The 16,426-nt window shown below is 49.5% G+C and overlaps 2 protein-coding genes across 2 annotated transcripts in view; one reads left to right on the top strand and one right to left on the bottom strand.

Moving 5' to 3' along the window:
* Nucleotides 1–374: 374 nt before the first annotated feature.
* On the bottom strand, nucleotides 375–6,963 carry LOC130260598 (melanin-concentrating hormone receptor 1-like). Its single transcript, XM_056506154.1, has 2 exons — nucleotides 6,747–6,963; nucleotides 375–3,158 (listed from the first exon to the last, which is right to left on the bottom strand). The coding sequence occupies exons 1-2, from the start codon at nucleotides 6,802–6,804 to the stop codon at nucleotides 2,110–2,112; spliced, it is 1,107 nt and encodes a 368-aa protein (XP_056362129.1). The 5' UTR covers nucleotides 6,805–6,963; the 3' UTR covers nucleotides 375–2,109.
* The window catches only part of CASKIN2 (CASK interacting protein 2), a 52,337-nt gene continuing 36,346 nt past the window's right edge, over nucleotides 436–16,426 (top strand). The window contains exon 1 of the mRNA XM_056506142.1: nucleotides 436–746. The gene's annotated coding sequence lies outside the window, so the exon portion shown is untranslated. The remainder of the gene's footprint in view (nucleotides 747–16,426) is intronic.

Below are 16,426 nucleotides of genomic sequence, written 5' to 3'. Positions count from 1 at the left end.
CCATAAAACCCCAAGTGCTGCACTTGGTGCTGGGGTGGCCTCCCTTCTTGGTTAGCCACTTGCCCCTGTGGTTTTTAGCACATGGCTTGGCCACACGGGTCAGATCCACTCACTTCAGATGGGAACAGACTTGTTCAACCATAAACACCTTTACTGTGTAAGCAAGATAATATCTCCAACGTTCTGCTCTCCGGAGAGCCCTGATAACTCAGTCTGTTTTCACTTCTCATACTTTCCTTATGGCTGGCACTAGAGGAAGAAACACCCACCCAGTCATTACCACCTCCTTTCCCAGAAAATGTGCCAGTTCTTCCCTTCCCTGCCTAATGGGAGAAAGGTGACACAATAGCTTCCCTTGTCCCGAGGGCAAGTCTGGCTGGCACAGCACACATCCTCCTCGACCTTCGCTCCATCATCCGAGCCCTTCAGGGAGAGTACTGACCAAAGAGCAAAGCAGCTCCATGAAAAACAGCAGGTGAAAATTCCTGGCAGTTAAAACAGAGCAAAGACTTTCGAGCCATAAAGCTTGAACGTCCTGCAGGTGTCTGGCTTTGTCGGCTGGGGAAACGCAGGCGAAAAATCCACAAGACACTCTCAGCCTGGATGTGCTGGTTGTGACAGAGCCTGGAAGAAAATACAGAGAGACCCTGTCCTGAGGTTTGTTCAGTGACTCAGAAAGCAACATGCTGCATCTGATGGTGTCAAAGGTGCTGGTGCTGCACACCTGACTGCTTTGATGGCTGGAGGTGAGCGAATGGCTGGGTGCTCTCTACAGGGTGTAGTCTGAAGTGTTGGTTTAAATGTGCTTACAAGTGTGATGTGGGTGCTTTAGGACATCCTGTGCAGGTGATACACTTGTGCTTTGGAGCTGAGTAAAGGTGAAATTCTGTTCTGGGCATATCGTGGGTGGCTGGTGGCGTGAAACCATGAGTGTGGTATGACAAATTCCTTTGGACTGTTTGATGTTTTTAATTCTTTAAATTAAATCCATCTACAGTAACCAGTCCCTCGGTGTCTGACAAAGTGTTGAACAAAGCCTGCGTGGTCCCTGTGGAGCCCAGCACAGGCTGTTGGTGTAATCCCTGCTTTGAGCTGATCTTTGCTGTCTTTTTTCTGCTTTATAATGAGCAGAGTTACTTCCTAACCTCCGACTGTTAAAGCCGCATATGCAACACACAGACATTTAATTTTCCCTCTTTTAACTTTGTGTAAAGCATTTGTTATTTTTGAGGAAGCTGCATAAGCAACTCTGCTTCCCCTGAGCTGCTTTTTCACGGCTTCTCGCTCTGCAGATCTCTGCACATTGTGATTTTTAGTTCTGCTTAAAACCCTCTGCCAGGGGTTCCCCAATGGCCCTGCAGACTGTGAGGCACAAGAGCAGCATGAAGAACTAGCACTGTGAAAATCTGCTCATTGCCATGAAAAACCACAAAGCTGGCATTAGCAGCAGTAGTTTTGAAAATTCTTTGCAGTCCCTTGAAGCAGTGTGATTATTATGTGTCTGATTTTGCTTGAAATATTTCAGATTGGCATCAAAATGAGCCAGTTCTTGAAACGTTTTGGTTGCTAAACAATACAGCCCACTGGAGGCAGATAGGGCTGGACTGAAAGGCCAAGCAACAGGTCTGGGTGAGATTTCTGTCCCCAGGATCTCTGTGCTGTGTGCTTCTAGGATATCAGCACAGCCAGCAAACTCTGCAGATTACTTATTAAAAAAAGTAAATAGATGGCATTGTGGTTCAAGGTTCAAGTTCTGAATGAAGAAGCTCTATGTTGACAAGCTGCTTAGAAACCCTGGTCGGGCCAAGAGGTGAGGAAAGGTTGGGCAGTGTTGATAGAAGTTTTCCCCCTGGAAATCCTCTTTCTGACATTTTTCTCTATTCCACTGATCCTCTTTGGGGGCCCAGTGGTGGCGGAGTCTCCTCCTGTGCAGGATGAACAGCGGCAGCACATAGCATCTCACAGGCTGGGAGCAGTGCAGGAGCAGAGAAATGGGAAAGAGAGGCACCTGCACTTTGGAGGTGGAAGTTTGTAATGCACAGGCACCTCCAAGACCTGCCTGAAGCTGCTGCTCCTCCATCAGCTCACAGATCCAGAGCTTTCTGTGCTCTAGTGAACAGCCACCGTCACCGGCAGCGAGCGTGGGGAAAAGTCCTCCAGGAACTGAGTCTGCTGGGTGGATTCTGGCGCCAGCTTCAGGCACACGCTGGCCTCTGTCATGCTGTTGTTGTTGGCAGAGCTGCTGTTGCCACAGGGCTCCTTGGCAGGGCGAATGGCCACCAGGAACTGGCGCTTGAAGGTCTCGCTGAGGGCGATGTACAGAAAGGGGTTGAGGCAGCTGTTGGCATAGCCCAAGCTGATGGCAACGTTGTAGGCGTAGAAGAAGGCCACGGATGGGGTGTCGATGCCCAGGTGAACCAGCTGCAGGATGTAGAAGGGAGCCCAGCAGATGAAGAAGGCGGAGCAGATGGCCACTGCCATGCGGGTGACCTTCTTGGTGCGCACCCGGAGGCTCCTCTGGGGCAGCGGGACCACGGTGGTGGCCATGTGCTGCAGGATCTTGAAATAAACCACACAGATGATGAGCAGGGGCACGGCGAAGGCCAGCATGAACTGGTAGAGGGTGAACCAGTAGATGTCAGTCTCTGGGTTGGGCAGCAGCAGGGCACAGCGCACGGTGCCGTCCTCCAGGGGCATGAGGCCGGCGTACATCCACACGGGGATGATGGTGAGGAAGGACAGCAGCCACACCAGGCCCACGGCCAGGGCGGCCACGCACGGCGTGCGCACGGACGTGGATCTCAGCGGGTGCACCGTGGCCAGGTACCGGTCCAGCGTCATCACGGTGAGGATGTTGGTGCTGGTGATCTGGCTGTTTGTGTCCAGGGCCGTGATGATGGTGCACAGGGGAGCTCCAAAGTACCACGAGCCGTTGCCCAAGAGCTGGTGGATGAGGAAGGGCATGCCCAGGAGGAAGAGGAGGTCCACGATGGAGAGGTTGAAGATGAAAATGTCGGGCACGGTCTGTTTGCATCTCAGCTTCTTCTTCTTGACGATAGTGTAGATCACAATGAGGTTCCCCATGATGCCCAGGAAGCAGATGATGCTGAAGAGACTGGGCATTATCACATTGGTGTGTGGTACTGGCTTCTCTGGTACTGCCAAAACAAACCAAAGCAGTGAGTGCAACCCAGAGACAACCTCTTTACCACTTGGTGTGCTTGCCTTGTCCTGCCCTGACCCATCCCCATTAAAGACATAGATTGGGATGATTTTTAATACCTTTTCCAGCACCTGGAGAGGCTTAGCTGTGGATTTGGCACTTCCCTCTCTCAGTACCTGCAGCATGCCACCCAACCCTGGCTATGTGCAGGCATCTTTCCTCAGCTCTCCTGATGTGCTTCTGTCCTGCTCTGCAACTCCCCAGCCCTTTTTTGAGGGGCTAACCTCTGGCTGGCATTCACCAGCACCTGAGAGAGTTGAGAGTAACTTTTATTCCATGGAGTGAACTGTTTTTAGCTGTTTTTGAGGGGAGTGGGTGAGGCAGCTTGTGCTTCACACTTTGAAGAAGTAAAGCATTTCTGTGGGTGCCAAAATCTGGATAAAGTCAATGCTCAAGCTGCTGTCAGAAAGCTTCAGTTCATCTGTTGGGTAGTTTATCTATTGTATGGTATGAAACAGAATTCATTGACCATGCAAGGCTCATGCTTGTCTGTATTGTGAAATCTGGGACTGTCCCCTGGCAGTGTCCCTGTCCTCTTATCAAGGTTAGGCCAGAGAACATTCTCCTTTCTGCCTTCCTTCCCTGCCTCTCTCCCTTTCTCTAGTTTCTTGCCTACAAAGAAATCCAAGTGTGTGGCCAGACAAGGACTGGGAGTGTGTTTTAGAGAGGCCCTTCAACAGGGATTGTCCTAGGAGAAGAACAGCTTAAAACTGTTGTCTTTGAGTTCTGGATGTGAGTGGATTTCCAAGGCAAAATTCTTGCCTGATAACACAGAGCTTATCCACACCAATGCTTGACTCTTGCTCTTTGGGGTGGGACCCCAAATATAATCAAATTCACATTGACCTTGTGCCTCACCTGGGTGTAAAATCACATTTTGAAGCCACAAGCTCTTGGGCACAGGAGTTGGTGTTGAAGGCAGGGATGGTGATGTTCTCTGTTCTGCAGGGTTCCTGTGTGCTGAAGTCTAAAATAGCCCTTCTTAGCTGAGGCAAATCTCATTTCATCTCATTACTCCTCTCCTATGGGACCTGGTTGGTTTTTTTTCTAGGAAATGATTTTGTGTGAGTTATTTATGTGGCTGTTACAAGGACTGTGTGTGACAGCCCCTCAGTCTAGGCTGCCTTTCATTGAATCACAGATGATTCAATGTGCTGTTAATTGGAAATGCTTTCAGTCACTGAACTGTTCCATGTCCTTATCAGCAGGAGTGGGGAAGCCTCCTCCAAAAGAACCTAGGGAAATCTTGAAAAAGAGATTAAGTGAAATAACAGATACTTACAGGTGTAGTCTTTGCCAAAGCAGTGTCTGTCTGCTGAAGGGGTATTTGCTGACTTTGACCCTGGAATTCTTGAGCACAAACTTCTCCACATTTACTTTGGTGTGAAGGAAAAGTTTGACAGAATTGGCAAGATATCTGGGGCTACACTGCTGGCCTGTGGCTGCAAACGAGTGTGCCATATTTCACTGTTCTTAGAATTGGGCCATGATGATCTGCCACTGGCTCAGTCCTCCTGGCATTAGGAAGCAGCCAGCTTAGACATGAACAAATCCAAGGCCAATGCCAGAACCCAATAAAGCAGTTCCTGCACCATTTTATTGGGAAACCTCTCTGCAGGTGTTGGAGAGCAGCCAGTGAGGCACAGGAGAGCTAGCAGGGGCATGAAGGTGGAAGCCAGGCTTGGCTGATAAACCAAAAAAGCCTTGTCCAGACAATTTGTGGTGGTTTTAGTCCCTGTTCCTCCTGGTGACCCATTAATGCAAGGAAATGTCCCCTGTTATGTGATTTTTGGAAGGTAACCTACAGCCATCAGCACCCTCTTGGAACCTGACACTCTTGAGCATCCAGAGATATCTCAAGCCTCCTGAATGCTGGAAGATGAGTGGACTAGAAACTGGAAGATGATGATTCTGGTCCTGCTGTTCTGATTGTAGCTGTTATGAGATGTGATCTCCTTTCTTTTAACCACAAGCTTTATGAGTGTGGTGGGAAAGGATTGTGAGTGAAACATAAATTCCACATGGTTAGCTGGAAATTGGGACAAAATGTCCCTTTTCCTGCTGTATAATCAATATAGTGCTCATGGTGATTGCACCATTTGGAACGAGCTCAGCCAGCCTCAAAGCAGGATGTGTGCACACCCAAGGCTTTGTGTGAGAGGTGGTCTGTGCACTGCTGTAGCCTCTGTCCTGCTGATGGTGTCTGTACAAGCAGGACTTGCACGAATTATCAGCTGCACTAATTTGAAGCTGTAGTTCATGTGTGTTTTGTAGGCTGGAGTCAGAAGAGCACATCTGTCAAATTCTCAAAAGTTCTGTCTTTTCTAAAGTCTCTTTCATCTTGAGACATCATTGAATCTGAATTTTCAGTGCTGCTTTTGAGCATATCCAAGTGAATATATTTTGTATTTAAGCAGCTACTTCAGGCATTGATTTGCTCTTGATTTGTAGGTCTGTGGCTGCCCTGATAGATTTTTTTAAAAGTCCCAAGGGGGCTGCACTATGTGAACTGAATGAGGGCTGGGCTAATTTTTTTCTTTTTCTCTAAGGTGCTGTCGTTCTAAGCCATACCCTGATGTGTAAGATACTTCATTTTCACTGCATTTCAGGAGGAAGTACCTAAGGCACATTTTTGGTTTCTAAAGCACTGTGCTGATGCAGAGAGAGTCAAAGACCATGTATAAACCACCTTCTGTTGGAGAATTTCACGAACCTGAACCATTAAGAACTGTCTTGCCTGACCCTAACCTGTTGATCTGAAAACAGGGTTGTATGGAGAAAAAGGGAGAGTGGTGAGGATCTCTGCATCCCTCTCCAGCACTGTCTCATCTCTCTGTGCTTCCCTCCCTGTCTAGCCACACTGGTTCCTCCCTTCCCAGTGGCCAGGACAGGCCAAACCCAAAGAAGAGTCCTTGCCTAGTATTTTTAAGGCAAATAGAAAACAAATAAAATCTGAGCTAGCAACAGAGCTAATTTCTGGAGCTAGGAAGCAAATGAGCTGTGGCAAGAAGCAGAATAGCAGAAAACAGCGGAGAATTAATTACAAGTGAAGTGTCTCCGGTTAGAATTGAAGTTAAGAGGCGTCAGAGGGTTAAAGCAACAGTTTTCAGTCGGTAATTCGCTTCCTTAACATCCTTCAGCCGCACTGGGGCTGTGCCTATGACTCGGGGACCTGGCAGCCAACAGGTAGCGACTGGGGCCGGGCTGTGTTTGAGCGCTGTGCGGTGCACGGGAGGGTCGGGCTGTGTCTCAGAGCTGTGTCTCAGAGCTCTGCGGTGCCCGGGAGGGTCGGGCTGTGTCTCAGGGCTGTCTCTCAGCGCTGTGCCCGGCCCGGGACGGTCCCGCACCCCCGGGGCTCGGCCGGTCCCTCCGCCCGCCCGGCGCTGTCCGGCCGCGGGTGCTGAAGGCGGCGCAGCCCGGGCGGGGTCCGGGGGGTCCCTGGTAAAACCCCCATCATCCCCAAGCCCCCGTCATCCTCAACCCCCCATCACCCGCAGCCCCGCTGAGCCCCAGCCCCGCTCACCTGAGCCGTTCCGAGGCTCCGGCGCCGAGAAGTTGCGGGAAGAGTTGCCGGGGGCCATGGCAGCTGGTGCCGGGACCCGGCTCGGAGGAAGTCGGGCGAGTTCCCTGTGCGGCTCTGCGGTGGGACGGGCTGGGGTCCGGGATCAAGGAGCCCTGGCACAGGCGGCGAGCGGCGGCTGAGGCTCGGCTGCGCTGGGTTCTGCCGCCCCGCCGAGCCCGGAGCAGGTTCTGACATCAGGGAGCAGCTGACTCGGGCAGACACACGAGCATCGCCGGGAGGGAAGGGGCTGGGCAGAGCCCCTCACATCCCGTCCCGAGGGATGCTGCGATCCGCGCCCTCCCGGGCACGGCCAGCCTGCGCTCGCCAGCGGGAGTATCAGATTTTTGCTTTTTAAACAGCTCTGAACTGCCTTCAGTGTGTATTTTTCTCTTTACAGACACATGCACTTTTCATCCTCGAGTCATAGGCACAGCCCCAGTGGGGCTGAAGGATGTCAAGGAAGCGAATTACCGACTGAAAACTGTTGCTTTGACCTCTGATGCCTCTAACTTCAATTCTAACCGGAGACACTTCACTTGTAATTAATTCTCTGCTGTTTTCTGCTGTTCTGCTTCTTGCCACAGCTCATTTGTTTCCTAGCTCCAGAAATTAGCTCTGTTGCTAGCTCAGATTTTATTTGTTTTCTATGTGCCTTAAAAAATACTAGGCAAGGACTCCCTTGGGTTTTGAGAAGCTGTTTTACTCTTTTTCTTTGCCTTGCCAGAGCAGTAGCTTGTGCTTTTCCATGGCTTTGAGCTGATGGTTGTGTTGTGCTCCTGGCCACTGTTTATACATGAGATGGATTCCTCCATTAGGGTTTGATAAATCACATGTTACCAAGGCAAACAGATCGTTCTGTACCTCGGAGCACTTCCTGCATTGAAAAAAAAAATCACGATATTATGTCAGAAGCCTGTGAGAAATCTGGCAGCAACAGGCAAGGTTTTCTCTGTGGCAGAGCAGGGTGCAGGGGATTTGGTTTGCTTCATAAAAACTACATGTGTCTGTCTGGAAATCTCCCTTGTTTCTGTCTCTTTCTTTCTATAGTTGCAAAGGCTGGCATCAACTGCAGTAGACATTTTTTGGAGCTTCATGAGTCTGTAGGAATCAATCTGTGCTGGTGAAAGGAAGGCCCAGCACACACAGAGCAGCAATCCCAGCATGGGCTGTCAGCCAGATTTGGCAGCAGCATTTTCAGTACGGGCCATTTTTGTGTAACCCAAAGGAGTTCATCATTATTAGGTTGTCCTCTAGTGGATCAGAAGCAGACAGAAACCTGGTGCACCTTTTGCCCTGGTATTGAAGCTCTTAGAAATCAGAGACAGGCTGAGGTCACTTTGTCTGCTCTGCTGTAGTTTTTGTTGAGTCTCTGGAGTTGCCTCAGTCTATGATTTGCCTGAGAGTTTTTTTCCATAGCAGGTATCTGTGGTATCTAAGTTTTGAACATGTACAACTTGTGCAAAAGTGGTGTTTCTCAGTTAATATTTTCTTTAAAAACTCTTTCCTTCACATCTTGGGTGAATATTAGTGTTCATCCGTATGGGGTTACTGCTGCAAAGCAAGCAGTGGTTAGTATGTGGGTGTTGGAGTGTTGTGAACAGAGTGCCTTCAGATAATTTAGTTTTATCCAGGCTTGAAGTATGGATTAGGAGTATTTGCATGGGAAACTAATAGGCAGTTGCTATTCCAAACATTTTCCTTCCCTGGAGAGGAATGCGCTATCTTATACTTTTCAAAGAAAAAATCTGACATTTAAATATAGCAGTTGTTCCAAAGCACAACTTTAGTTTTACTTTGCAATCTCAACTATTGCTGTTCACTTAGAAAATCCTCACATGTGAGGAAGCTGTAATTCCTTCTCAGCTGTAGAGGCATAAAAACCCACAGCAGTTCTGTCCCTGACACACAAAGCCATGCTCAGCATCTGGTATCTGCCTCGCCACCATTTCTGTGTCACTGTTTTGTTACTGAGCTTTTTTATTCAGGCTTTGACAAGGTTTGTTTTCCCCTTTTTTTTGCTCTGTCAGCAATCTGGAAGCCCTTGCCCCAGGGAGGGGCTGGTTGTACAGAGTTCTGCCGAGTTGAAGGGGTAGAGAGAAGGGAGGGATGTTATCAACTGGTGATGCACAGCCTGTCTGTGCACAGAGCTGCAGGAGCAGCCACAGTAATCGGCTCATTATCTGCCTGAACACTTGAAGACAGCAGCTCACTGAAGGACTGGTTGTGTGAGTGTTCATCTGCTGGAAACTGCAGCAGGGATGAGCTCTCAGGGGACCTCGGGATGTAGCCGATGAGTTGTGCTAACCACTGCATGTAATTACAAGGAAGATTGAGGCACTAACCCCTTGAAAAACACCTCTTAAAAGAGAGATATAGTAATTAACGTTTAGGCAGGGAACCGCCATCTCGACAGCCTAATGATGTAGATAAAAGTGAGGAAATGGAGCTCAGCCCTTGAACATAAAAGAAATAAAAATTACTTCTTCCTACAAACTTGGCATCGCCACTAGACTTAGACCATCCTGTCTGCAACATCGCTGTAATGAAGAAAGATAGTTATCATCCAAAGCTGCTGCTAGGCAAATTCTGCAACCAGGGAATGAATCTGGCTGGTCTGACAGTGGTTTAACCCTGAAAGGCTCTTGCATTTCAGTAATGAGTTATATTTCCTGTGCCTGTCCCAGCTGGAGATCCTGACTTACGCAAGGCGAGTGGAACCGCAGCATCCCGTGGGGCAGAGAGCAGAGCCAGCTCCTGTTACTGTGCTACTGAAACCATTTCCCAGCTGGTTTCACCAAATAATTTCTCATTAAATGGAGACTTTCTCATTTGCTAAATATTTATTTAGCACCTGGCTGCTGCTCTGATTTGCACTCTGGAGAGAGGAGCCCTCGCTAAGAGCCAAATTGCAAGTCCTCCCCTTGAACTCACTGCTCTCCTTACTCACAAGTCCAGACTTACAGAATTTGCCTCTGCATTTTTATTGCCCAGCTCTTTGATTGTGATTACAATTATCAAGTAGCCTAATGGGTGAAGCTTTGTCCTTGTAGTGGCCTTAGGGATAGGGATGATCTGGCTCAGGATGTGTTAGACATGGTGCATGAGCCCTCCGTGCTGGCTGGGTGCTGGCTGTGTCTGATAGCTGCACACCAGTCTCCCTTCTTTCCAGGCCAGATTGATAAAGCAGTTTCCAAGTGCTGTTCCATTTTATCTCCTTTGATTCTGGAAAGTGGGTCTTTGCCACCTAATGCTTTTCTTCCCTGTAGATGAGAAGTGATAGCAAACTTAAATTATTTCCCTAAAGCCACATGCTGAGCTTGAGGTCAAAAATTGACAGCAATTCTCTCTACAGCCCTGGCTTAGGCAGCATTTTATCCATTTTCTTGTAATGTCTGTCTCAGCACTACTTTTGTATCAGCGGGATGTGTTCTGAACGTAATGATCTGATTATGAAATACAGAAAACTCAAATGTTTGGAGGAGTAAGTTTTGGTGGTGACTCAGGTGCTGCTGTCATTGATCCAGATGTGCACAGCTGTATGTATGGTCTGGCAGGCTGGAGAGAAGCTGATGTTGTGTTGGTGACTTGGTTCAGGTCGGTGCTGCTGTGTGACCCAGTTCTGCCCCGAGCTGGCATTAATGAACAAGGAGCCTGAGCCATGAGCAAACTCCTGATTTCCCAACTCCCAGGCTCTGCTTTCTCTTAGACATGAGCATCTCTAATGAAAGCAGCAGGTGAACTCCCTTTCTCAGCTGCTCAATAGCCACATGTGGCTTTACAGGAATTCTTCAGCTAAATGGTCATCTAAGCTCTTCTGTTATCTGTGCTGGGTTTCTAATTAATTAACACAAAGTGGGCATTTATCTGAAACCAGATGATGACCTCCTCTCTCCCTGCAGGTTCCTGCCCTTGAAAGGACAGGTCAGAGCTGCCTGGCTCATTCCAGTCCCACACTGCTAATTTGAGGTTTAAGCCCTCAGCCTTTGCCCATCCCACTGCTCTCAGTGAGCCAAAGGCCAGGGCAGCACCTTCTGTGGTTTTGTTTTCATTGCTAAAGGTTAGAGGATCCCAGAGACAAAGGCACAGCCAAAAATAACACAGGGCTAAGCAGGACTTGCCCTGAGAGAGGCTGGTGGGCTCCAGGGCTGGGTCAGCTGATGTGCTGAGGTCAGGGATGTGGATGTGTGCTTGGTGAAATGGGCACATCCCATGTCCTTGTTGGGAGATAAGAAGCTGCCACCACACCTTGATGTTGGACAGGAACAGCCAGGAGCCTCAGGGAGACAAATCCTGCCTCAGGGTATGTATTTGTTCTTAGTCACTGATTCCCTTTTATGTGAAGAAGCACAAGGAGAAGGCAGCTGTAACCTGAATTCCTTGTGAGTCTGAACTGGGGGGAAAGAAGTTTTGGCTTGGATCTGTGGATAACTGTTCATTGAGCTCAAGAGGAGACAGAGCAGGAGGATTGATGTGGAGGGTTGATAACCAACAATAGGTGTCTGCCCAACCCAAAATGAGTGCTGTGCCATCCTTCTTTTCAATGAGAATTAGGTTGTTGGTAAGATTGGAAATGGAAATTACATATCCAAGATAAAGCTAAAGGGAAAATCCTGAGAGGTTCAAGTCAGGGAAAGATAAACTCCATTTGGTGTCTGGAAAGAGCTGTCACATGAAATTGCAAATCCAAGTGTAAGGATTTATGACAGAGCTAATAAAAAAAATGGTGTTTTATAACCAGAGACAATCCTGCTGCCTAGTTCTGAGAAGGGGCAGGAAGGGGAAGAAAGCAGTAATAGTTGATTTTTCAAATCTACCTCAAGTCCAGTAAAACACTTGATACAGCATGTTACAGGAAATTTTTAGTTTGCAGAAGATGTGAACAAGCACAGAATCTGTAAAATTAATAAGGAATTAAATCCCAAGTGAGCCCAAAGCCTTGTCTCGAGGGGGCTGTTAGCAGGGGTATCATGGGATGGGAAACCCTCCTGACACAAAGCTGCAGGAAAAGCTCTGCTCACCTCAGCAGCTGGGTCACTGGAGCAGCCAGATGTTCCTTTGCTCTCCATTTTACCCCAGGGGAACCAACCATATGTTCCCTGTGCTGCTGCAGGGCATGGAGGCATCTGCTGGGGTTGGAGGCAGTGGCTCAGGGCACTGGAAGAGGTGGGAACCTTTTAAAATGATAATGAAAAAGTAAAATGATGCTCACTTGTGAAAACAATAATCAGCAAAGCGCTTTGCCTCTTGGGCTGTTAAACACTGAGAGCAGAGGCAGATGCTCCAGCAACAGCAGCCAGCATTTGTTATCAGCTGGGAGTTCATTAGTTGGAAAGATGGGAGAGGAGCAAGGTGTGGGTTCAGTATGAGCTCCCTGTTTAGCATGGCTCAGAAAAAGGTAAATGTGATTCTTGGGGGGACTTGCTGTGATATTTCCCTGGCAGGAGTTACTGTTGTTGTGTAAACTGGGTCTGAGGCTTCCTCTGGAAACCTGTGTGGATTCTTCATCTTTCATGTCCAGATCTGCACAGAAAGCTGAGCTGCAGAAACACTGAGTGAGTCAGAACAGAGTTAGGGCACAGGAGGTGACCAGGGTGATGCTGGGGATGAACAGCATTGTGCCACATCCAGTTCTGCAGATCAAACTCACAGAAAAAATGCTTTCTGCAATGGTGCCTTCTTTCAGAATCAGTGCAGGTTGCAGGAGAAGGGTTAAACAAGCAGAAGCTGGCCGTTTTGCTGGCTGCCTTAAAATATTTGGAGAGAGTTCATCTGGATAAAAATCAGCCCCAAATGTTATCTATGATTGACTCAGTTCCTGGAGGGTTTTATGGCAGTGGAAGATGCAGATACATCACTGTGATGCTTTCTAAATGTCCCAGTTTGCCACTGGGTGTCTTTCTCTCCTCTCTCCCTGATTTTTCCTGCTGTGTGAGAAAGGCTGTTGGTCTAGAAGGCAACAGAGATATTTCTCTTACCTCCTGCCCTGGGTTGTTACTCTATGCAAAAGGCCCTTTCCCACATCTTGAGCCACCATAGCCCATGGTTCAGTGCACTCAGGTTGTCTTTCCTCTAGCACCATGCACAATGCTAATGCCTGGAGTTTTTTCCTTTGATCCTTATTTTCTACACTGGGGTGACAGTCAGTGTCTTTGCAAAGCCATTTTAAATGTGCTAAGTTTTGTATAATACTATGTGTGTGTGTGTGTGTGACTCTGGGCTGCTGAGGTTGCAGGTGGGGTTGTCAGCAGACCAAGAAGCCAGACCTATCTCTAGGTCCAGGATTTATTCCCATCAGAAATCATAGTTAATTAAAGCCTTCTTCTGAAAGGAATTTCTTAGCCACACTAGAGGGATAACAAAGTGAAAGCCGTGTCCTTAATCCTGCCCTTTCATCTCCTAGAAATTCCTTCCTCTCCTGTCTCTTTCTCTCTGTCCTGATTGTTAAAAGAAATGAGAAATAATTTCCACTTGGAAAAAACCCAAGACAACAAAACTCCAGCCCAGCTGATCGCAGCAGAAGCCGAGGAGATGGAGCTGAAAGGAGGGAGCTGTTAATGAAGCATCAGCAGCGAGCCAGGGGCAGGAGCTGGAGCCCATCCAGATGGCACAGCTAATTCCCTGCATCCACTTCAGGAGCGTGTGCTCCCGGGAGCAGCTCAGCCCAGCGGCCGCTCTCCGCTGCACTGGTCAGCTGCAGCCTGGCCCCACCCCCAGGAAGGGATTTGCCTGGGTTGTTCCAAGCCTCCAGATCAACACCTGAATTCCCTCTATGGATGGGGAATGGCATCTTCCCTGATGACCCATCGAGGGAAAATGGAGCCCCAGACTTTGGTTTCCATGCATTCCTGCATGGATGCATCAGCACTCCAACTGCTGCTCTCCTTCCAGCATCCCTGTTAGCATGGCTGAGGAGGGCCAGGAGGAAGGAAGAGAGGGAGCAATGGGCATGGAGGGATCAATAGGAATGGAGAGCAGAGCTGGCAGCTGGGCAGCAGAGGTGCAGCAGCATGGCCCTGAAGGCAGAGTGTGCTGTGGCTGTGCCAGCACTGCCCCGGCTGCTCCCGACTCCCACAGCTTCCCTTCACCCACAGGCACCCCAGATATTGGGATATTGGGATATTGGGATATTGGGATATTGGGATATTGGGATATTGGGATATTTGGACATTTGGATATTGGGATATTCATGTTTCCTGGCCTGGCAGATAAGGCAGCCTCGCCATTAATCAGGAGGCCTGGAGAATGGGATCAGTGCAAGGCAGGCGTGCTGCAGAGTTAATCTCCTTTACTCCCCGATGATGGATGGAGCTCATTGCAGACATTAATCAAGTCTGTGAGTGTGCACCAGGCAAATGGATTAGACACTGTGCTGTTGGCAGAGGCACGTCCTGGGTCCCTGGGCAGTCCTGGAGGAAGCCTGGCATTGTGGCAGTGCCAGTCAGGCTGCAGCACAGCCATGGGGTGTGGGTGACAGAGATTGTAGCTGCCAGAGCTACAATTGCCTGGGTGTGTCCCCACTTCTGCTCTGCTGCTGCTGGCTGTGCCTCCCCAGGGGATCAGGGCTGGGAGCTGGGTTCTGGTCACAGCTGGATTGTGCTCATCTATGGAGCTGCTCTTCTGAACAGCCTGCAGAAGGTCCTGGGATGGTTTCAGGGACATTGGAACATCTCCAGTTATGCAGCCCCCAGATCTGCTTGATACCCAGAGGAGACCCAGCTACCTGCAAAGGGAGGCTCTGGTAGGAATGGAAAAGGAGCATCAGGCAGCAGAAGCCACCTGTGAAGCTCTGGAGACTGTGGGAAAGGGCTGTTCTGGATAACCAGGAATAGGATCCCCTGTCACATCCCAGCCCTGGCCATGGCTCTGCAGAATCCTTTGTGGAAGGCTCTTCTCTGGTGTGAGATCCTGTTCCAGCTCTGAACTGTGCTGCTTTGGACATCACGGATTGGAGGAGTGCTGTCTTGGAAGCAAAGCAAGATGTTTTCAGGCAACATGAGAAAAATGTTCTTCATCTGCTTTGTACTGGTGTTGGAAGGACCAGCAGTGAGAACAACCCCAAATCCTCATCTTCCAAAGGGAGAGAAGCTCAGGCCTGAGGAATCAGAGGGAAATGCCCTGGGAAGTTATGGACTATGCCACTGCACAAATGTCAGAGCCCAGGGAGCAGGATCTGGATTTCCAGCACCTGCTTCCCCCTCGGGAATGAGCAGCCCGGGGTATTCCCCGAGCCCGGCGCTGGAGCGGTGCCGGTGGCCCACGCTGCACGGCAGCTGGAGGATGCAACATCCACTGACAGCCAGCCAGCTGTGGTCTGCTGGTGATTAATGACACCTCCCTCCCCATGGGAGCCATTCAGCCTCCACACAGCTGGATGATAACAGAGCCAGAGCGAAATTCGGGTGTTTCCAGAGAATAAGGCCCGCATGCAGGGAGTGCAGTGCTGCAGTTGTGAGTTGGTTTATTCCCCCCACATCAATCCTGGAAGGGGGGTCCTTTTCTCCAGGTAAATATGCCTGACCTTCATTTCCAGGATGGATGCAAGTGGATGGGTGGGATCCAAGAGGTTTGTTAACAGGCATTTTCCTTCCCCCCTCTGCCTTAAGTGCAAAGCCCAACTGACATCAAAGCAACAGAAAGTCTAATCCCGTTTTGAATCAGTGCAAGCACATGCAGCGAATGTTAAACAGGGAATCCGGCTGCAAAAAAAGGGAGGATTATCTTTAATTTCCTGAGTGAGGGACTAAGCAAGGGAGACGGAGAAAAGAAAGGCACAAGACCAGAAAGAAGTGGCTGTCAGCACAGGGAGGCTGGAGGAGGAGGATGAAGAGGAAGGCAGGGTGAGGACAGTGCAAGCAGCAGCTCATGTGTGCCTGGAGAGGTGAGTCTGGACTGGCACGGGGAAGGAGCCCCACAGGGATTCAGGGGAAGGGACTGGGTTTGCTGTGCCAGGGCAGGGGCTGGTAGGGGCTGTAACTCCAAGCCAGGGCTGGGGAGTTGCTTTCCAAGGGAGCTCAGAGCTGGACTGTCCTGGAATGATGTAGCAAAGGGTTGGTTTACCTGATTACTTTTGTGGGGGAAACTATTTGTTGCAAAATATACTACCAGAGCAGAGCTTCCTAAACCTCCAAGCCCTGCTGCCTGTCTGAGAGACAACTCTGGGTGGGTTTCTGTGGCCCTTTGCCACCAGCAGGTCCCACCAGCTCTGCTAAGGGCAGTCACTGCTGCATTTCATACTCAGGCTGATGTTCAGCTTCACAGCGTGTGAGTTCATGGAGCTGTGTCTGTGCTCTGGCTGGGGTCTGGGATGTGTCCTGGCATTGAAGCCCTTCTGGTGGCAGTGGCCAGCTGCAGGCAGCAGCTGTGCTGTGGCATGACAGGAGATGTTGGGGACCAAACCAGCCCAAACCTTTCTGTGGTCTCTGGGAGGGAGCAGTGATCCTCCTCCTCCTCCTTGTGGGCAGTGCATCTCTCTCTTGATCAAGCCCCCTAATTCATCTTCTTGGACTGCTTCCAGGAGCAGCTACTGCCACGAGGGTGTGAAGAGGCAATGGAGTAAATACCTATGTAAGCACCTTTGTGTCCAGATCCTCCATCCTGCTCTCACTTTGCCCTTGACTGTGCTGCCAACAAGGTGGAGTGTT

The sequence above is a fragment of the Oenanthe melanoleuca genome, chromosome 18 (genome assembly GCF_029582105.1).
Source record: "Oenanthe melanoleuca isolate GR-GAL-2019-014 chromosome 18, OMel1.0, whole genome shotgun sequence".
Classification (NCBI taxonomy): domain Eukaryota; kingdom Metazoa; phylum Chordata; class Aves; order Passeriformes; family Muscicapidae; genus Oenanthe; species Oenanthe melanoleuca.
Note: the sequence above shows the minus strand (reverse complement) of the source record. Positions and strands in the feature narration are given on the sequence as shown.

What these genes read in the sequence shown, in the direction of transcription:
- LOC130260598 (XM_056506154.1), bottom strand. Translation starts at nt 6,804, where the DNA reads ATGGCCCCCGGCAACTCTTCCCGCAACTTCTCGGCGCCGGAGCCTCGG. An exon ending in GGAGCCTCGGAACGGCTCAG is followed by an intron (nt 3,159 to 6,746) that starts GTGAGCGGGGCT and finishes TTGTTTTGGCAG; the next exon opens with TACCAGAGAAGCCAGTACCA.